The 22,721-nt window shown below is 39.8% G+C and overlaps 1 protein-coding gene across 2 annotated transcripts; it reads left to right on the top strand.

The window, feature by feature from the left end:
* The first annotated feature begins 94 nt into the window (after positions 1 to 94).
* Positions 95 to 22,617, top strand: GOPC (golgi associated PDZ and coiled-coil motif containing). Of its 2 annotated transcripts, XM_081856204.1 has the most exons (9): positions 95 to 420; positions 9,841 to 10,005; positions 12,082 to 12,105; positions 14,165 to 14,340; positions 15,281 to 15,446; positions 16,980 to 17,075; positions 17,447 to 17,611; positions 18,588 to 18,768; positions 19,554 to 22,617. In XM_081856204.1, exons 1-9 carry the CDS (start codon positions 100 to 102, stop codon positions 19,664 to 19,666), a joined length of 1,407 nt encoding a protein of 468 aa, XP_081712330.1. In that variant the 5' UTR covers positions 95 to 99; the 3' UTR covers positions 19,667 to 22,617. The 2 variants fall into 2 exon arrangements, with proteins under 2 accessions (XP_081712330.1, XP_081712331.1); XM_081856205.1 differs by lacking the exon at positions 12,082 to 12,105.
* Positions 22,618 to 22,721: the final 104 nt, after the last annotated feature.

Genomic DNA, 22,721 nt, shown 5'->3' with positions numbered 1-22,721 from the left:
GGGCCGTCCCGGGTTAGGGCGGGTCGGCTGGGGGCGCCGGTGCGCTAGCGCGGCAGGGCTCGTAGGAAGAGCGGAGGCGTCTCCCGCCGAGGGGTCACAATGTCTGGCGTGGGAGTGGGCTCCTGCGGGGGGTCGGGCTCAGGGGCCTGTGGCGGCGGAGCGGGGGCGGCGGCCTCCTCCTCCTCCTCGTCGTCGTCTCCCGGTGGAGGCGGCGGCCTGTCGATGTTCCGCTGGCTGGAGGTCCTGGAGAAGGAGTTCGACAAGGCGTTCGTGGACGTGGACTTGCTGCTGGGCGAGATCGACCCCGACCAGGCGGACATCACCTACGAGGGGAGGCAGAAGATGACCAGCCTCAGCTCCTGTTTCGCGCAGCTCTGCCACAAAGCGCAGACCGTCTACCAGATCAACCACAAGCTCGAGGTGAATTTGTGGAGCGGGAGAGAATAGCTGCCCTCCCGCCCGCTGTGGGCTCTCTTCCGGGGAACGGGACGGAGGAGACGCTCAGGTTTCCCCTCTCTCTTTCTCCCTTCAGAGGCATTAGGAGGAAGCAAATCATGGTCACACCCTCAGTTTCCTATCTCTGAAATGGGAATAAATGGCGAACCCCCCTCCCCCAACTTCCAAGGCAAAGCAGTGTCACCTGCCCCATACTGTGAGGACACAGGCGCCTCCATCAACTCGTGCATAGCGTCTTGGCTATGCCTTGACCTTGCCGTCAAGGAGGGAGCAAGGATGTTCGTCTATGGCTCTTCCTTGTAGGCAACAGTTATTAGGTTTTGGTGACCGGCTAAAAATTAAGCTCAGTGTAGTAGGAAGTAATGTTAGGGGGTGTGGCAGAACAATGTGCTGAAAACCCAGCTTCTGATAAATCTGGGTATAGACTTTCAGAAATCAAATATCTACAGATTTGGAGTCTCTTTGGATTCCGAACTTTTAAATGTTACATGGCGCTGTGGGTTAAACCACAGAGCCTAGGACTTGCCGATCAGAAGGTCGGCGGTTCGAATCCCTGCGGCGGGGTGAGCTCCTGTTGCTCAGTCCCAGCTCCTGCCAATCTAGCAGTTAGAAAGCACGTCAGAGTGCAAGTAGATAAATAGGTACCCCTCCGACGGGAAGATAAACGGCTGCTCTGGTTCGCCAGAAGCAGCTTAGTCATGCTGGCCACATGATCCGGAGGCTGTACGCCGGCTCCCTCGGCCAATAAAGCGAGATGAGCACCGCAACCCCAGAGTCGGTCACGACTGGACCTAATGGTCAGGGGTCCCTTTACCTTGACATGGTAATGTGCGATTCAAACATGACCCATGACCTCACTGGCTCAGTGGTAGAGCATGCTTTGAATGCAAAAGGTCTCATCTTCTGTATATACATGCTCTGTATCAGAGTGGTCTTCATTTTTTCCAGACCTGTGACCCACTTTAATTCTAACCCGGAATTGGAAATTACCTATGTCTTCTCTCAAACACATTGTCTCTTTTTCAAATGCACCAGCTCTCAAATTTTATACTTTGCTGTTAGAGTGTAAGATTCGATATTATATTTTTTGGGCATGAAATGTGGACAGAGCAGGGACAAGGAAATACTTAAGTCACAAGTCTGTGTGAGCACACTACAAAAATCAAGGTGTAGGGCAGGGCTGGGAACCTGTGGCCCACCAGACAGTTAAATCCAAAATCTCATAAGCCCAGGCCAACATGGTGTAAGCAGTGGTAAAATACGAGAAAAATACGTAGTGCAAATGTAGTTTGTAATAAGCATTTTGTTATAAACTTGTTTCCATCTTTTTTCAGGAGCTGTTGTTACAATTTATTCATTGATTTACATTGTTAATTAAGCCTGTATTATTACAGTAATTGCAGTATGCTATGGAAGAAATATTATATTTTGTTAGATGGAACAAATAACTATCTCTCACAACTTTATAGTATTGGGCTGCTAAATCCAAATTATAAGTACTATTATGGACAAGACAGTGGCTACAAACAACATGCAAAAAATCAAGTACATACGATAGTAAGTAGTAGCAGGCATGGGTATGAGCATATTAGAATAAAATGTATCAGTCTGATTATTATCATTCAGTAACAGTTGTAGAGCAATGCTGTATAGGTTAAGTCTGAATAACACACAATTCCAGGATTTTACTATGGTGCAGAAAATTTCATCCAGAATAGGACCATGCCCATAAGAAACATTGGCAGTCTGTTTTATTTCTTCAGGTAGAAAATCTTCATATTTCACCAGAATAAGTCTTCTAGATCTCTTTAGAGGACAGACAAAATAAGTTAGGGCTGCAGAGATTTAGATGATCATTAACTAAGATTAAGGCGTTGGAGCTGGGCCACAGTACAGTAGACTCCTTCCCATTTCTCGCTCTAATTTTCCCACTCACTAATTCTTATAACACTTATGTTTAAGGACTTATAAGCAGGTATAGGATTCAGAATTGTTTACAGTGCACATATAATGAAGTTCATATCTTAATAAAAAGGATGAAGAACAGGGAGCCCATGGACTGGATGTGGTCAGCTGCTCCTCCTGATCACAACTGCAGCATTCCCTCTCCCCTACAGCAATCAGGATAGAACAGGCATGTCCAACAGGCAGTTTGTGATCTACTGGTAGATCACTGGACGTCTGTGGTGGATCACTGGTAGATCACTGGCTCCCCCCAAAGAAGCATAACAAGTTTGGCTCCCCTAAAAAAAGCTCAGTATTTTTGCCCTGCACCCCTCCAAACAGGGCTTTCCTCCTCTCTAAAAAAAAGCTTAACAACTTTGACCTGAACCCCAAAAAGGGGGTAGAGTCTCTAACTCTGTACAGTGGTACCTTGGGTTAAGTACTTAATTCGTTCCGGAGGTCTGTTCTTAACCTGAAACTGTTCTTAACCTGAAGCACCACTTTAGCTAATGGGGCCTCCTGCTGCCGCCGCGCCGCCGGAGCACGATTTCTGTTCTCATCCTGAAGCAAAGTTCTTAACCTGAAGCACTATTTCTGGGTTAGCGGAGTCTGTAACCTGAAGCATATGTAACCTGAGGTACCACTGTAAGTAGATCGCAGTCTCTTGGGAGTTGGTCACCCCTGGGATAGAACAAAGCCTTCTATAGGCAGTCGTGTATGAGGAGGCTCTTTTTGAGCTGCATGAGGAGGCTTTATGGAGCTGCAGTCTCCAAGGCAGATGCTTGGGGTGTGAAGAGTGAGAGTCTGCATGTGTGGTACATGCCCACATTTGTCTTGGCCCTCAGAAAAGAGGGAATGTGGCCAAAAAAAAGTTCCCCATCCCTATCTTAATAGTTTCAAATATTGGGGTTAATGTTCTTCTTATCATCATCAGTTTATTAATCACTTTCTATACAGTTGTTTCAAGGTGATGTACAATAAAAACATGAGGCAGACATATATAAAGCAAAACAAAAACAATACAAAATAGACTCTAATGTTGGTACCATTTTAACCCTGTTAACCTGATAAGTTTTCAGCTCTGTTTCTAATAGGACTATGCTAAAAATAAATGTTGGTAGTCTGCCTTATACCAGGTTAGACTATTTCTTTGTCTAGCCTAGTATTGTCTACTCTGACTGGCAGTCTCTCTCCAGAGTTTCAGGTTGATAGTCTTTAACATTACCTGCTGCTCCCAATCCCTTTTAACTGAAGAGACCAGAGAGTCATCCTGGGATTCTCTGTGAAAAAAGTGTTTTTGAAACCTCAGGTACGTTTGAAGTTCCAGACCATGTATTGCAAAAGATCATCTGTCTAGTAAGCTGCAATGCCATTATTTAGTAACATTAGGCTTTAAGATAGAACTTAGAAACTGGTCCACTCTTGAAATCCTAGTTATTCTATAGTAATGTGAACTTACTCTTGTCTGAACAAGTGATTGTCATCAATTTATAATGTGACTTCAGCATACTAGTTCATTTTTAAAGCTAGCTTATAATGTTCCTCTCCTTTTGTCATTTTTTTAATAAGAAGCCCAATACTCTGACTGTAGAAGTCAACTGTGCTCAGGACATAGTGAGATCATCATGTTATCTTTTTTGCTTTTCCCCAAGTATTCTTGCATCAGAATTCTATATATTCCAAGTTAACACTGCAGTTTGTGTTAAGTGTTGGCTTCTCACTTGTGGAAGGTAATTTCTTTTTGCTAAATGCTTGTATCTGCTGGATCTTTCTATAACATGTCTCATATTATTCCAGAAGGTCCCCCATACCATGAGCAGCTTTTAGGGGGCTCCTAGGGTCTGCAGTAAGTATGGAGAATAAAAGAAAATCAGGTATCCTGCATTGCAAAAGTGCTTTCTGCTACTGCAGAGCCATCACTGAGTGTATCCCAATGAAGCTAAGTTATTACAAATAAATTTATACCTTTCTTTTGAAGAAGACTCACAAAGCCTTTGTTAATAAAAGTTATTTCCTATGGTATTGAAATACTATTAATATTTTATAGATTAGTACATTGTTTTTCAAATTGTATGTTAATCTTCATATTATTATTTGCAAAGCCATGAACAAGTTAGGTCCAGGATATCTTAATGACCACCTGCAAGAAATTCAGAAAACAGAGTGCATAGAATAGGCAGCAGTTAGGTCACTCATCAGCTGTCATTTTCTGTTATAGAGCTGTATGGAAATGGTTTTTATAAAACCTTGTGTTTTGAAAGTGCCAGGGAAATGTGATATCCTTACAACAGAGTGTTACCTTGAGGAAATATTTTTTTCCATTCTGCTGCAAATGAATATCAAAAGTACATTTGCTCCATTGCAATGGTGCTTTTAGATCTATGTCTATAGACTTCTGAAGAACACCAGAGTAGTTCTTCAATGAAATAAGTGATAAAGGGAAACAGCTGGAAGATAGCATGCCTCCCATTACCAACCTTTTCCTGCAGTGCGCAGTTAAAGGTCCCAGTTGAGTGTATCTCGGTTTGTGTTTGGTCACAGCTGGGCACATGAGTGGAGAGTGACCCTAACACAAGCCTTGGAAGTCTTTTTAATGCAGAGCTGTTTTTCCTCAGCTTATGATAATGAGAGTCAACCTGGTAGTCACAGTGAACCATTTTTAACTTCTGCCCAGAACTAAATCTTGTGGTGAATCCATAGGTCATTCGTATGATATGTGAAAAAGTGCCTTTGTCCTGAACCTACTGCCAGTCAGCTTTATCGAATGACCCTCAGTTGTATTATGAACAAAGTGAACATTTTCTCAATGTTTGTTTTATTCATAATATTATAAGCCTCAGTAATGTATTTCCTTTGAAGTTGTATTCTGAATTTAAAAGAGCCAAACAAATGTTTTAACTAATATGTACATAGAGTTAAAATAGGTTTCCCTTAGGCACATCACTTTAAACTTTCAGGGTAAAAATAAAATAAAGTATTCTTCAGCTGGTACTTACTTTACTGAAAAATGTGTGTTGGTAGGCTAGATAAGCTGCTTTCAGTTATTCTCTTCAGAGGATCCTGATGATAATAGCTGGTTTCTAAAAATAAATTGGTTGAGACTGATGAATTTGATATTTTGTAAAAGGTAGTCACCTTCCTTCTCTGAAGTGATGTGCATTACACTCTGTTCTTCTAGTGTGGCTTAGCATGTAGTGATATGCTAAGCTGAGTCCCTTTCATGTTGGTATGGTTTTTAAAGTTCTGGTTTGAAATTGTTTTTGCAGAATGGTATGGTATTGTAAGCATATTGCTGTTTATTTATGTAACATTTTTTATTGTGCAAAATTTATCACAGAGGTCCTCACAACAACCCTGGAGCTCTGCCCACTCACTCCCAAGTGATCTTCTCTTCAGAAGCTCTTCTATGCCCACCCCTGGTCTTCTAAGGTGGGGATACAAGATAGAATCTCCTTTCTGCTGGGATCCAAACTCTTGCGGAGATGGTTGTCCATTAACACTGTTGTTATGGAGAGACCATTTCCTCATTAGATTGGTTTGATGGTGGAGATCCCTCATTGAGTATGACTGAGCACAGTGCTAAAGGACTTATTTTGCTTCATCCATTGCAGTATCATCCAGCAGAGTGGTTCTAAGTAGTAAAGTGTCTGTTGTAGTCAGACTTAGAAGGAAGTGGATTGGATCCCTGGGTATTCGCTGTGATAAATTTGTTAAACACTTGGAAGAAAAAGTTGCTTGTATCCTATTGTCCCAACTATAGTGTCAAGTTGCAATATCTGTGGAGCTGTCCAGTGTACTGTCTGTTCAGGTATCTTGGAATCAGCTTTGGTTGGTGTTTTCTGAGGAAGTGGATGAGACGATTGAATCAGTGAATCCAACCAACTACAGGTGCTCTCAACCCTTGCCTGTCATGGCACGTATCATCTCTGTGGGATAGATGTTTGGGGCATGGTACTATCATGGTTCTATTCCTACTTATAGGATAGGTTCCATAATGTAGTATTGACGAACTTCTGCTCTGCTCCATGACAAGCTGTGGGAGACCACAGGGTTCTATTCTGCCCCCTGTGCTATTTAACAACTTTATGAAGCCATTGAGAGAGGTCACTGGAGTTTTTGGAGCTGGTGTGCTGATTATGGTGTGCTGTATGATGATGATAATAGCCAGCTGTGTTTCTGTAAAACAAGAAAATCCTTAATAAAAAATATTTAATGACATCTGAGTCAGGTGAGGTTGTGCAAGTACTGGATGTCTATAGCCATATGCCTGCCGTTATGGACTGGATGAGGGCCAGTAAACTGGAACTGCATCCTGACAAGATGGAGGCTCAGTGGATTGGTGTGTTTTGATTCCAGAAATTAGGTGATCAACTTGGTCTAGATGGGACTGCAACCCTGAAGGAACAAGAATGTAGGCTGGGAGTACTCTGTATTCAATCTTGCCACTCAAAGCTTAAGAGCTTTGGTGGCTTGGAGCAGTTTCGGCAAATTTTGACTGACCTGCCAGTTGACTGTTGCTAGACAGAAGCAGTCTAGTCATAAGGGTGTCTGCTTTTGTAACTTTGCAGTTAGATTACTGCAGTGTGCTCTACATGGGGCTGCTCTTGAAAATGACATAAAAGGGACAGAAGCCAGCAGCAAGATTGCCATTGGGAGTCTCTCATATAATCCATCTACGGCTGGTCATAAAGAAATTACATTGACTGCCAAATGCTTCCTGTCTGCTTTCAATGTGTTAATTTAGAGTGCTAAATGGCTTGGGACCTCAGTACTTGAAAGGTGGTCCCTCTCCATATATTTCTCCCTGAGAATTAACATTTGCTAGGTTGGATGGGGTACTCTCTTGTGCGCCCCTCCCCTGGAAGCTGTGGAGATGCAGGAGAGATCCTTTTCTGTTGTGGTGCTCCAATTATGGAATCCCCGCCTTCCTGACACTAATATTGACTATAAATTGGCACAAATTAAAACCTTACTTTTTTCTTTGACTTTTGGGCCATTTTGAGAGTAGTTCAGCATTTGAGAGTAGTTCAGCATTGCTTGTGCTGTTTGTTGGTGTCAAGCATTTTAGACTTTGTATTGAATATAACTAGTGCTTTATGGTTTTTGAATTTCAAGGATTGTTTTATTGATTGTTTTACAGGTATATTCCAACCTGAGATCAACTGCTAATAGAGCAAGTTAGAAATATTTTGACAAATAATGACACTGATGTTCTAAGCATATTAATAGCTTGAAGGTGATTAGAGAACATCAGTGCTGTCTTTTATTTCTTACTCTGTTTCTGATGCATTGATTCTTCCAAATGTACCTTCCTTCTCTTGTTTGAATCAAATCAGCAACACATCCATAGATAAAAAGTGATGGATCAAACCCTATTTGTATGTAAGTTTATGTTCTAATTAAAAGTTTGTTGAAGTCTAGGATTTGAAGTTGACTTAAAAATTGTATTTTAGAACAACTTTCAGCAATAATCAATATTAATGAGAAGTAAAGTTTACAATACACCCAATACACTTTCCCTCACTGGAATCAGTTATTGGCAAATTATAATCTCCCAATTTTCATACGGAGCCTAGCACTTCTAAATGCATTACTTACTATACCCTGTAGTTCATGTGGTTGCCTTGGAAACCCTTAAGTTGAATGGTAGGATGAAAAAATATTTTAAAATAATACAGTTTTAACCATCTTAGTGATTCCTGTAGTGAAATGTGCACATAAATCTTGTTAAAGCTGTCCAATCTTTCTCCCCCATTTAGTTTAGAGGAGATCAGTTTTGCTAAACAGTTGTAAGCAACAAGTCAGTTTTTAGCATTTGACTTCCTGTTGGCAAATTGTACATCTAGACTGTATGTTTGCGCAAGATGGCAATTATATCAGCAAGACTTGCTCAGTCATTATTGTTTGCAATTGGCGGAGTGTCTTTTCTAAGCTCTTACAGCTATGAAAGAGTAATCAACATAAAAGAAAATAGTGATCATGAATTATAACACACCACTGTTTAGACTACTATAGCCTTTCGTTTCTTGCAGTGATAAATTGTAAATGTGTTATGCTACAGTTTAACAATGCCTAGTGTACTTGGGGGTTGGTCTTCCACCCACTCACACCCTTCAGCAATAACCATAAAATCAATAAACAGTTAAGGTAAAGGCTATTACATTCCTCCAGGCTTTCCTAAAGCACAGTAAGGTGTAGGGTAATCCACTACTGTTTTGTAGACCAGGCTTCCTCAAACTCAGCCCTCCAGCTGTTTTTGGCCTACAACTCCCATGATCCCTAGCTAGCAGGACCAGTGGTCAGGAATAATGGGAATTGTAGTCTCAAAACATCTGGAGGGCCGAATTTGAGGAAGCCTGTTGTAGACTGACATACCAGTAAGAATAAACAAGCAGGAAACAATTTACTGTTAGCTGTGTTAAAAGATCACAGGATATTAACTGAATCATATATTTGTATGCTGTTAATGCCCAGTTGAATGTTAAGGCTTACTAGATAAACTAAAAGGCCTCTGATATTAAACAATTTACAGTGGTGCCCCGCAAGACGAACGCCTCGCAAGACGGAAAACCCGCTAGACGAAAGGGTTTTCCGTTTTGGAGGCGCTTCGCAAAACGAATTTCCCTATGGGCTTGCTTCGCAAGACGAAAATGTCTTGCGAGTTCCTGTGGGGTTTTTTCCCTCCCCCCCCTTTCCTAAGCCCTAAGCCGCTTATCAGCTGATCCGCTAAACCGCTAATAGCACTAATCACTTAGCTGTCAATGGGCTTGCTTCGCAAGACGAAAAAACCGCTATACGAAGAGCCTCACGGAACGGATTAATTTTGTCTTGCGAGGCACCACTGTACATAGCAGAAAGCAAAAGCGAATTCCCAGCTAGAGGTCTTTCATTGCTGAAACACATTAATCAGGTAGAGGTTATGCTAAATCTTTAACTGTCATTAACCTTAGAATTTTACCATTCTAACTGTTAGAATATGATTTGCCAAACTTGCTTGGAACTTGAGCACAAACATTCTTTTTCTCTTTCAGTATGTAATATATTTCTGATTGGTTGTGCCAAACATTCCATATATGTTATGACTCGGTGGTCTGTTCCTTAATATCATTGTGTATAAATGACCACTATTCCTGTATGACAGGATTTTAACATGTTATTAAAGGGTGGAATCTTCTCACTTTTTCAGTTTATTCCATAATATTCTGTTCCCGTTATTGATCAATCAGTCTGATTCAGTCTGTGTTTAGGATTCAAGCTTGCACAGATTGAAAAAACTTCTTCTTAAGCAGTTTTGTGACTATGTAAAGAAACCTGTGTTATTTCTTTGGTTTAAAAGCTGGTGATTTACACTAATTTGAAGGACAGAAAACATCCAGAGTCAAAATATCTTTTTCTATAGACTTTTTGATCATGTGGACTATTGAATAACTTATGTTCCAGGCACAGCTAGTGGACATGAAATCAGAACTGATAGAAACACGGGCTGAAAAAGCAGTATTAGAAAAAGAGGTGCACGATCAACTATTACAACTCCATGCCATCCAGCTTCAACTCCATGCAAAAACTGGTCAGAGTGTTGACTCGGGGACAATAAAAGCAAAGTTGGTGAGTACTAGTAACAGGAAGGACCTATTTTTTACAGCAGAATTGTTACTCCAAACCACTGTATTTACTCGAGTCTAATGCGCCATCAAATCTAATGTACACCTCAATTTTCAGAACCTTTAAACCAAAAAAAGTATTTGCTGGTGAATGAAAATCGAATGTAAATCGAATTTTCCCAATGTACTGTAATTCGGCCAAAAAGGTGAGCATTAGATTAGAATAAATACGGTATTTTATTTGTATGCATGTGTGCTCATAGAATTCATCTTCCGTCTTTCTGTATTATCTAGGAAGCAGTTTATCTAGTTTATCTGAATGTCACTTGCCATGGTTAGGCTTGCTACCTAAGAGACTGTTAAATCTATTAGCTAGAGATGTAAAATGAAGTGGAGTCCCCCCCCCCCCCTCAGCCCAATTTGGCCTGCCAAGGCTATCTAGTTGACCTGCCAAGCCATCTGCCCTACACTGGGCATCACATATGAAATCACATGTGGAACACATAAAGGCGGTGCTTGACCAAAAGGGGCTTTGCAGGGACTGTACGGCTTGTGACCTGTTATGCAAGTGTCTGACAAGCTGCTGGTTGTTGGATCCTTCCGAAGCATTGTACAAAGTGCATGAGAAGTGCTGAGAACAGGGATTACAAAGCGCTTCGTGAATCACTTCCCAAAGGCCCAACAATCGTTTTGGGAATTGGGGAAGTGCTGTGCAAATCTTTTTCCAAGACCTGTTCTCAGCGCTTCCCTAGCACAAGGCAACCAGCTGATAGCCAGGTGTTGGGGAAGTGCTGAGCTTTGACAGGTATCGCTCAACTGATGTCATTATGATGTCCGTTGATGACTAATGAGTAGCTCTGACCACCCCATTGGGGTGGAGGAGATAGAGAACTGGCCCACTGGGCCAAAAAGATTCCCTACCCCTGATGTAGAGGATTCCACTGTCATAGTTAGAAGTTTTTAGAGGAGGATTTTTGCATCTCCTATTTTTGTGGATTGAATTCAGTATTATGGAATTGAGGCGTGCAAGTAGCACACATTTGGATAAGAGCTTTTTAAGTGCTTGTCCAGTTATAGTAGCACGTCATGTATTTAATGAACTATCTAGTCAGTCGAATTCCAGTGTGCTAGGGGCTGCATGAGATTTTATTCATGGCTAGAGTCAACAAAATTTGGGCTACTGTATCTTAGCCTTTTATTGACAGACACTTAGAATTAAGAACTGTGAAATAAGGTTTGTGAGCCCAAAGTCCTTTCCCCTTTATAGGAACACATATATACCTAGCAAGTTACAATTTGAAACCAAGGGGAGTTTCAAAAGCACCATAAGGACATTAGAGCCCTGCTGAATCAGACCAAAAGCCTATCTGGTCCAACATCCTATTCCCACACAGTGGTTGGCTAAAGAAATCAAAAGTTCGAGTGGGCTAGTACAGGTCTTATAAATGAACCTGAGTAGCAATCTCAATTCCAGACATACATTTGAAGTGATTGATTATTTGATTTAAAATTAGATGGTCAATGAAAAGTATAAATCTTCATTTTGCCAAGAAACAAATATCAGTAACTTTTTGAGGGTATTGTAGGAAATGCTTAGTTTATGTAAAAGGTGTGATAACGTACAAAATCTGCTGCTCATTGTTAGCTGGAAAGGCATACTTGTTTTTCAGTTCCTGCTAGTTCTTGTTCAAACCATATCAGATGATGACTGTGCCCATGAAAAAGAAGGAAGAGGAACTGAAAAAAGATCATATCCAGACCAGTCTTCTTTTAAAATTTGCCCCACCAGTATTCACATCTCTTTTTTAAAAAAAAATGCTTGTTGCAGTGCAGGCTTCAATTATTTGCTAGTAAAATCACAGTTTCTATTTATTTGGAGACATTTCCCCATTTCACAGTGTGAGAGAAATTCCATTTTCAATGAGCAAGTATTTATAGTAATTGTCTTCTTTGTAACCATGGATCATACAATTTGATTACTGCTTAGACTGAGAATCTTGTCGATGTATGGCCCTATAATTTTGATTATTTTTTTTGGCCAGTATTTCTAATTACTAAACTTTTTTTCTCTCATCCTAAGTCTGCCCCTTCTGTGGAGGATATGGTAAGTTCACTGGCTGTCTTCATCTGTGTTTAATTCAAAGCAGTGCAGTAGTTTTCTGCAGAGCTGCGCATATTAGCTTGGAGAGTTAGTGCCAGTGAATGTCTGCTAGATTCTTTCCTTTCCACAGTTTCTTAGCTAAGTCCTTGTTTATGTTCAGTATTCTTTTTAGATTTGATGCTCTTTTCCACTCAACATGCATGTCTGTATTGCTGCTGTTGATTGCTATGACTAATGTGGGAATTTTGAAGTAAAGCTTGGAATTGAGTCTAAATGTAGCAGGTTATTAAAGACTGACTTTGATCGCAATCCAGAGATCCAAGCAACTAACTCTGTGATGCACTCAGGCTTTGAACAAAATCAGCTGTGATATGGCATGGCAGTCAGCTGTTCAAGAACCAAAACATCACACAAAGTGCAGTGAAACCTAAAATGTTTGTCTGTTTTTTTTGTCCAGAATCCACAGTGTTTTAAGAATACTTATATGTCCTGTAAAACAGCATGTTTTTTTTTAAAAAAATTGTCACATGATGGTATATTTATGTAGCATTCTATTCCTACCTACCCTTCAGTGGTTGCATTCCAAAAGCCGATGGCATATTGGCATATTTTTGCCCAGGCTGCCGTGATATATGTGCAGAAATTAAAAATGAAAATAGTTCATGAACTTAACTTGCAATTTTTAAACTTATAGATACTTAGAAACCTTTATAAATCCTATTGGAATATAGACAAGAAATTGTGAGGTTCAGTGAGGATTTTCTAGTGTATTTCAATTTGACTGGGGGTGGCCGCCGAGACCACATAACACCGGTCTTGAAAGACCTACATTGGCTCCCAGTACGTTTCCGAGCAGAATTCAAAGTGCTGGTGTTGACCTTTAAAACCCTAAACGGCCTCGGCCCAGTATACCTGAAGGAGCGTCTCCACCCCCATCGTTCTGCCCGGACGCTGAGGTCCAGCGCCGAGGACCTTCTGGCGGTTCCCTCATTGTGAGAAGCAAAGCTACAGGGAACCAGGCAGAGGGCCTTCTCGGTAGTGGCGCCCGCCCTGTGGAACGCCCTCCCATCAGATGTCAAAGCGATAAATAACTACCTGACATTCAGAAGACATCTTAAGGCAGCCCTGTTCAGGGAAGTTTTTAATCTGTGATATTTTAGTGTATTTTTGGTTTTTATGGAAGCTGCCCAGAGTGGCTGGGGAAACCCAGCCAGATGGGTGGGGTACAAATAATAAATTATTATTATTATTATTATTATTATTACTACTACTATTATAAACAGGAAAACTTCTCCATTCCTGTACCTTTCTGTAGTGTAAACATTGGGTGATATCCACTCTGTCCATTAGGAATGAGGAGGATAGAGAGGGAATACATTCTCTCTTTACTTTCTCTACTACACTATTCATATTTATTAAAGTTTTCTCGTGCTTTGTCCCTTTCCCTACCTTTTTTCCTAAATAAAAAGCCCCAGTTCCTTAAGTCTTATCTCTGTGTTGTTCCCTGGCAATTAAATATGCCTTGGAACAGCAGTGCTGGGTATCATGTTTGTGTGTTTAAAAAACCACTTTATTTTTAAAGAAGCTTATTTTATTTTCATCAGTTCATTTAACATGCTTTCCATATGTCTTAAATATACATAATTTTAGCCAACTAGTTGCCTTTCTTCTTCATATTTGCAATTCTTTTAATAAGCAGTGCCATGCTGTATTATCCTAAATTAGCTGCTGTGTCATAAAAACAGTTTCACATTATGATAGCTCAATTGTAGTTAGTTCTTCTTGAACAAATGTAGCTTTCCAGACTTGTCCCTCAAATTGCCTTCTGATGCAGTTAGATATGTAAAACATTAAGATTTGTAAAATGCTTTGTGGCATGAATATTTTTCTACTCACTTGCAAAACCGTTGTAAATGTGTACACGCAGATTGTATCTAAATGTTGTGTGTCATGGTTTTTTCTCTGAAATTAAAGCTTAGACTAAAGATGCTTGCAGTTTTCATATCCACATAATAGGAATGTTTAGCTTGTGGCTAAAATAACCATGGTTTTACTTCGCCAGGAGAGAGAACTTGAAGCCAACAAGAAAGAAAAGGTGAAAGAAGCTCAACTTGAAGCTGAAGTGAAGCTACTTCGGAAGGAAAATGAGGCACTTCGTCGACACATAGCTGTGCTCCAGGCTGAAGTATATGGGGCAAGACTTGCAGCCAAATATTTAGATAAAGAGCTAGCTGGAAGGTGTGTAAAAATTCAGTAGCTTGCGATGGACATTTGGGACAGAATTGTTGTTTAGGAGTTGACATGCCTGATCTCAGGGTACTTGTGTGGACCATATGGGGGATGTGGAAGAGTAGAATATAAGAGCTTATCAGGATAGTGCTGAACTGCTATAAAAACTATCTGTAGTGGGAGAAGATAAGGACCGGGATTCACAAGGTCGGACTTGGGTTGCTTCCAAACATGGGCAATTTAGCATTCTGCAATCATTCTAGTTCTGCTTCAAGCTGGAAGTGGAATAGCAATTCTGCTTCCCAGATTCTAACTTTATGTAGTAAAGTGGACAATTCCCCTTTCCTGAGCTTGAAACATTGGAAGGGGGTTATTTTCATTGGGACCTGCATGTGTGGTTTAAATACTCCCTCCTCACTGCACTCCTGATCATGAATACAGGGGGAAGGGGGAAGAAACAGATACAGAGACAGTGCTATCTGAACCAAGGTTTTAAGTGATTGACTTGATTCCTGTAGAAGAAAAATGGATCATGTAGAAGGAAGAGCAGTTTAACTGGCCAGAGTGGCAGTTTGGCCACCTATACCTGGGAAAATTGCACAGCTCAGCCATAGAGGGATTTTTTAGCTCTCAAAAAAGTCTGCAGCTGAACAGGCAAAATGTGAGAGGGATGTTTTACTCATGACATTATGCAAATACTCCTTAAAAAGTGAGTGAACAAAGCATGTCTATTCCACAGTAAATGCCAAATGTGGAAGCAACCTTAAGCTTGGCTATGAAAGAGTATGGTACAGCACCCTCCCCACTTTCTTTCCCTATTATTGCAGTGACTGTGAAGCCATTTGATTACCTCTTTATTGGACTTGAGAACATGGCACTGAGAGAGCAAATCAAAGAGTAGTTTGAACCTCTCACTTCATACATATCATGTTCTTTTCTCATTATGTAGGGTTCAGCAAATTCAGTTACTAGGCAGAGATATGAAAGGACCTGCTCATGATAAACTCTGGAACCAGCTGGAAGCTGAAATCCATCTGCACCGGCATAAAACTGTGATCAGGGCATGTCGTGGTCGTAATGATCTAAAGCGACCCATGCAAGTACCCCCAGGACATGTAAGCTGCTTGTTTTCAACATTTGTCAATATAATGTTTGTACCTTTAAATGTATGCCGACATTGGATATATTAATATATCTGTTGCCATTCAAAACTGAAATTCTTATTATGACTCAGATCAATGGGGCAGAAAAAAGGAATTTCATTTTTTGTAGATTAAATTACAACACTGTTTTATCACAGTGCGTGTAAAGAGTGTATTTTTCTTTTTTCCCCCTAACTCGCCTCAATAGTCAAGGGGAAGAAATGTTGAAATTGTACATACAGTCGTACCTTGGTTGTCGAACACCCTGGAACTCAAGATGTTTTGGCTTCTGAACGCCGCAAACCCGAAAGTGATTGTTCCGGTTTGCAAACGTTCTTTTGGAACCTGAACGTCCAATGGGGTTTCCACAGCTTCAGAAGCTGTGATTTGGTTTTCAAATATTTTGGAAATCAAACGGATTTCTGGAACGGATCCCATTTGACTTCCAAGGTACAACTGTATATGAAACTTAAGGAATAATTACAATATTCTGTATTGGGATTTGGACTAAGTGAATCCTAGTTAGTGACATAGGCTGCAGTCATTACTTTATTTACCTGGGAGTAATCCTTCTTGAAGTCAATAGGACTTATCTCTGAGTAAACACAGTTAAGATTGTGCTGTAAATAAAAAAAAGGTATTCAATATTGAAAGGGTTCACAGCATTTACATCCACAGCTCCCTTAATTTATAGATGTGAGAATCTTATTAGGCATTCTGCTTTTAAATTCTGAAGCTCAGGATAGTCCATTTGAGCTTTGCAATAACCCTTGTAAGTAGGCTGGGCTGAGATTTAGTGTCTGTAATATAATAAGCATGTGAGCTTCATGACTGAGTGGTGATTTGAACTTTTGTCCTTCCTGTCCCAGCCTGTCCTCTGCACTGCATACTGAGTCTTCCAAGCTCTTGAACATACAACCTGTTGCTCAGAGGTGGTGAAACACATGGGGTTTATAGTGCTGGCACAAAGGAATGCATTGCTTTTTTGTTTACAACCTTTCAGGCCCTAAACTGGACCCCCAAAACAACCTAAAAAACTTTCAGTTAAAAACACTTGTGGTGCTGGAAGTTATAAGGCATGTTGCTCTGGTACTGTGGAAAGGGGAAGTGAGGGTGGTGGGACTTCTTCCAGCCTCTTAAACCCCATCAAAATGGAAGTTTGTATCCATCAACTTCTGGAACATCGCTGTGACTTCCAGAACTGTAACAAGGGCTTTCTCTAACTGCTTTTTAGTGCCCAAAATTTGTTTAATTCTGCTTATCTTGAAGCCAATGTAGGAAAAACCTTTGCTTGTGCCACATCAACTCGGATCTTGGATAGGGCTGAGGTGCATGTGTTTTCCTTTCTAAAGTAATCTTTAGAAAGGTGATTTTCTTATAGCAGCAATGTCTATAGCATTTTGAATTTAGAGATTATTTTGTCTGTAGTGATAGTAGTGTCCTGTGAATCTCTGGAAAACTTTGAAAAAGCATTGTTATAGCTGTTTTTTTTTTTTTTTAAACTAGGATCCAGATTCTTTAAAGAAGAGTCAAGGTGTTGGTCCCATAAGGAAAGTTCTATTGGTTAAAGAAGATCACGAAGGACTGGGCATTTCAATTACCGTAATATTTGAATTTATTTTCTTTTTCTAGGATTCAGTGTTTACTAACAAGATACTTAACATTTTATTTTATATTTCCTGTGTGTCACACTGGCCCATGTTACCTATATCAAATGCTTGCTTTTGTAACTCTCTTATAAATGCAACTGAAAGAACTTACATTTTTCATTATGCTTTTGTGAAATCTCTGCTACAAATGCATTATAAACTGTGCTATACATCAAATACGCAGAGCAGCAAATACTTATTTGTTGAAGAGCAGCATGAATTCAACACTTTTGAAATCTACAGTGAAGAACATACAGAGTGTTAGGCTATAATTCATTTTGAAATTGTGGCAATCTCCTGACTTGTGTTATGTCATTGTGATAGGGTGGAAAGGAGCATGGTGTTCCCATCCTCATCTCTGAAATTCACCCAGGTCAGCCTGCTGATCGATGTGGAGGTCTGCATGTTGGAGATGCCATTTTGGCAGTAAATGGTGTAAATTTGAGAGATGCCAAACATAAAGAAGCTGTAACTATTCTTTCGCAGCAGGTATTTTATTTTTATATCATGAATACTGAACTGTTAATATGCATATATACATTTAGTGGGGTTTGGCCGATAATTTGGCGCAGGGCCTCCTGACATTTCTCCATTTCAGCTCTATGACTGTGTGTGTCTGAACACAAGCACTAAGAGGAAAGGTTTATTAATTACTGGGCAGCATACAGATGCTCAGTAGTGGAGCCACATACTTTGCATGCAAAGGACAGAAGGTCCTAGGTTCAGTCCTTGGCATCTCCCGACAAGGTTCGGAAAGATTCCTTCTCTGAAACCCTGGAGAGCCCCTGCCATTCAGTGTAGACAAGGCTGAGCTAGATGGACCAGTAGTTTGACTTGGTGTAAGGCAGCTTCCTATGTTTCTAAGATAGGGCCTGGGGCAGATTTAGGGGAGCATGACCGGTTCAGTTGCACTGGGCGCTGCAGGGGTTGCCACAACTAAGATTTAGAATGGAACATGAGAAGGGGTGTGGGGAGCACCAAATTTGGGCGTCACACAGGGCACCACTTAAATTTGAGACCCGAGGTCCACCACTGGTAGGGCAAACATTCTGTGTGAAGTTTTCTTCTGCAATTACTGAAAGTGCAAGTTTCACCAGATGAATGTTTTGGAGACTCTTAAAATTGTCTGTATTGCCATTTTCAAAAAACAAACAAACCCAGTTTCCATACATGTAAGTCACATCCAGAATTAAACTAAAGTTGAGCAGTAGTCCATTCATTTTGGGCCTTGCTTCAGAGTGTCCAGAAAGTCCTTCCAAACGTTTTTATTTCAGCAAGGATTATCTGGATGACTATACTCTGCAGGCATGTATTGCAAGACTTGATCTGGCTTTTCTTTTATATTAGGATTTTTTTTTTTTTACTATTCTGTTGTATAGCTATAGTTCTGAGTTTTCATATTTTAAGTGTTCTGAATGGACTGCCCATTCTTAGAAGCAACATAATCTTCATTTCTGTATTCTAGAGAGGGGAAATTGAGTTTGAAGTTGTGTACGTTGCTCCAGAAGTGGACTCAGATGATGAAAATGTAGAATATGAGGATGAGAGTGGACATCGTTATCGTCTGTATCTTGACGAATTGGAGGAAGGTGGAAACTCTGCTTCTAATAGAAAATCTGGATGTGGAGATGTCAAACAATTGCAAGGTAAATGTTCTGGGTTGGTTTTTTTTAATAACTAAGGTACAACATTTCAAGTAAAACTTGATTTTGTAAATTTAGATTCAATTGTTTGGATATGCTTAGGATGATCTGTCCTTAGATTGGGATGACAGTTATGCAGTTGTGTCACAACATGCAAGGTTAAACCATATATGTTCTTGGCAAATATAACGCTTGGGCAGAATGGCAGCTCATCGTTTTCCTTTGCTATTTTTGTCAGAATATTGCCATATTTCCCTATATTCCCATAAAGCAGGCTCTTGATTTGAAATTGTAGGTATATTCTTCCTTTCCTCTTTCTTGGTGACTATTTTTGTGATGTGATTTAAAGATTTCATATGGTCAAAGATTAATGCAGTACAATTTTCAAAATCTGGATTTGCCAAATCCCTACCCTTAACTTGGGGGTGCCTCTGCATTGTGTAGGCACTTCCTTGTTTTGCTGGTTACTGGAATTTTCTGTTTTGTGTGGTGTTTCTGTACTAGTTGGAAGGTCTTGTTAGAGGGGAAGTGGAGAGCCATATTAATTCCTAACCCTCTGCAAGAGCACATGTAGATGGGGAAAAGGTAGTTTGGCCTGCAGTAGTCCCTATTCTTCTTAACTTGTTTTATATACAGTCCATTTCTAGAAGTCTTGGAATTTCTGCCTTCCTGTGCAGCATTGGTGCATGTTTTCTCCTTATCAGCAAAAATTGTTGGGTGGGTCAGTTTGTAAACTTTAGGATGCTGTACTATAAAATGTTACAAACATTCTTTTCTCTCTTTTGCAGTGTTTGATAAGAAAGCAAGTATTGATGGCCATGAAAATGGAGACCTAGGAAATTCAGTTGAAACAGAAGAGACTATATCTAAACTAGACCAATCTGCTGAAAGCTTAGCCTAAAACCACCCCTAACTCATCAGTGGGACTGGTCTCTTCCTCAAGGCAGGTTGTGTAGACCGTTCTGCATTCAAAATTCCACATAAAATTATAAAGGACGATTAAAGGGATAAAGAGAAGCTGTGTTGCTGTTGCCTGGAAAAAAGCTGTTCTGTTGGTTACCTCAGGGCTTCATTATGAGCGTATCTCAATGTGTAAAATTTCCCATTTTTCTAAGAAGTTGCATGTCAGATGAATTTCCCTTGAATTATAAGCACCAAAGCATGTTGTTTCCAAAGGCTTTTCTTGAATTTAACTTTGGATCTTGTTTATGATAAAAGGGATAGACTAAAGCAAAAGAACTTTGACACTTGGATCCTCTGACTAATAGCAGAAGCAGAAAATTGGCATTCATTTGATAGAGGAATAGATTTTAATGACCATATATAAGGGAGACATGATTTCTCCGAGGTATATTCCTGACCTACCTAGTTGTTTTTAAAATGTGTATTGTAAAAAGGTAAACAGCAAAGTCAATTCATTTCAGATTTTCACAATATACAAAAATAAGTTTGGTTTAGACATACACATACAAAACATTTTAGCTGCTAAATATTTATTGTGACGTTAAATCTCTGAAATAGATCCTAGTGATCTGTTCCTGAGATGTTTTTCAGCATTATTTAATGCAGCATATATATATAAATATATTCCTTTAAACTCTCTTGCCAATCAATGCTGGATGTGAAGTATTCTCCAAAGGTATTAAACAGAATACTGTTAATTTTAAAATGCAAAATAAGTGTAAAATTGGCCTCTTGGAATTATGTCTGCCCTTAAGTGTAGCATGCTCAACTTACAGAATTGTATCATTGGGTGGCTACCATTCTGTGTGAACTGAATTAGGATGGAGTTAGATGACCATTCTTTCCACTGCATAGTATTTTTTACAGTTGCTGCACAGTGCCATCTATGTGACCCTGGGCTGTCTAAAGGAGCTCTGTGCCCTACAGGCTAATAGTACTGTTACACTTTTGACAATGTGGCTCATCCACAGAATGGGAGTACATCATGCCTTAGATCCTTTAACAACCTATTTCCACATATATCCTGTCCACATGGATAATTGTAAAGGTTGCTGTGCATTGGAATGAAAATGTGCCTCTAATGCAGTCCAAAAAGTTTACAAAACATTCTCTGTAGGCATGGTTTTATACGAGAGTTGCTAAGAGGGGCGATTCAAATTTTTGATTTAAATCCTTTGCTATAGGAACTGATTCACTTGACACTCTTAAGATGGGAGGATGGTGTTGGATACATAATAAACCATTTAATCTGTGGCTAAATAGTCATCAGATTGCTTCAGGCTGTGTCCAGAGAATGCTTCATCATACCATTTTTACATCTGTTTTTTTAAGATGTATTGCAGTGTTGTAAGGCAACATGAAAGCGATTGCCCAGTTGCCTGTTGTGTGTTTAAAAGTCTGTAGACCACCAGAACTCCATGTGATTAGATCCCTTGTGGAAGGTGTTCTCCAGTTATGATCGTGTCATAGCGATCATTGTTTCCATCCATAAATGCAGTGCTTGCCATGTCATTGGTTACCCACGCTGTGCTACATTGAGAGGTTTGGATCAACTGGCCCTTAGCAAGTGGGAATTGAGTGCATCCTGTATCTTGCCAGGTGATACTTAAGACTGTGCAGGATCACGTACCAAATTTGTTACAGTATAATAGTCCTAGTATTTTACAGAACTACGGTATATTTTTTTAAACCCCAAACGTGCAAAATTGTTTTACACCTGAATGCCAAAGGCATTTTTAGAATCCATTGGGGGTTGTCTTGGCTAGGTTGCTGTTCAGTTATGTGTATGTGTGTATGTTTATATATATGTATGTATGTATGTATCTATATCTTATTAGAGCGCACACTCTCCATATGCAAACAGTTAAAAACCATGTAATAGCTTTTATTATAATAGGATAAAGCATGAAACGCCTGCTTTCCATTCATTGTTTTGCGGGCCATTAAAATGTAACATGTAAAGATGTATTTTGAGAGTGCAAATAATGTAAAATGACAGCTTTGTAAGTGTTTTTATAGAATGTACATAAATTGAGAGCGAGCGAAAGGCATTTAGTGTAATGTCAGTTAAGCTAATGTTTAATGTTAAAAAACCATTGTGTTGTAGAACACAGTTAAACTTGTCTCTCCTAGGTGCACTATATATATACATATGTTTATAGAGAAATCTTTAAAATGTAAATACTTTATGCAAAGATTTTGCTATTTATAAATTCTTTAACTGTTGCTCATAAAATAATTTCTGTGTGTCATTTTGCTCATGGAACTGTATTTGATTTGCAGTAAAATTTTATAGCTGCTCCTTTAATACTGTATATTAAAGTAATCTTAACCATGATACTGCCTCCATTGCAAGCCTAGTATTTTAAGCAAGCCATGAAATTGGAAAGGCTGCATTTTCTGCTGTTCATGGATGTGCCTTTGCCCTGCCATATGAGGCAGTTAAGCAGCATATGATGTTTTCTGGTGTATATTACAAAAACATTCCCTGTGTATTGCTTTTCATTAGGAAATCTAAAGGGGAGCAAAATGGAGAGTTGACAGGAGCACAGTGTTCCTACACAAGCCTGTTTTTGTCAGTAGGACATGTGCGAAAGAAATTACCTGGTATCCCCCTTTTTTAGAATGAACTCTCTTCAGTGTTTGCTCCATTTTGCACTATTTCTGAGCATGTTGAATCTTGGTCTATCGAAAGAGCTTTCCTATATCCTTTGTTAACAGTAATCCAGGGATTATCTATGAGAGAATGTTACTTTCCACTCTCAAGCGAAGAAGCATGTTCTCCGCTTGATATACTTTTGTTCTGTCTGAAGTGACAAAAATGCAAACGACCTTTCTCTGTTGCATTTGCACAACTTCGCTACTTATTAAAATCAGGCTATTGTTGAACACTGTTTGCTGGTACTGCTTTGTTCTCCTTGTGACGGTATCACTGCACAGAAGTCAGTGAACGGTTGTAAACGGCACTGATAAATAACTGCACAGAAATTCCC

This window comes from Podarcis erhardii (assembly GCF_964252035.2).
Source record: "Podarcis erhardii genome assembly, chromosome: 3".
NCBI lineage: Eukaryota > Metazoa > Chordata > Lepidosauria > Squamata > Lacertidae > Podarcis > Podarcis erhardii.
The sequence above is the reverse complement of the archived record's forward strand: the minus strand, read 5'-3'. Positions and strand labels throughout refer to the sequence as shown.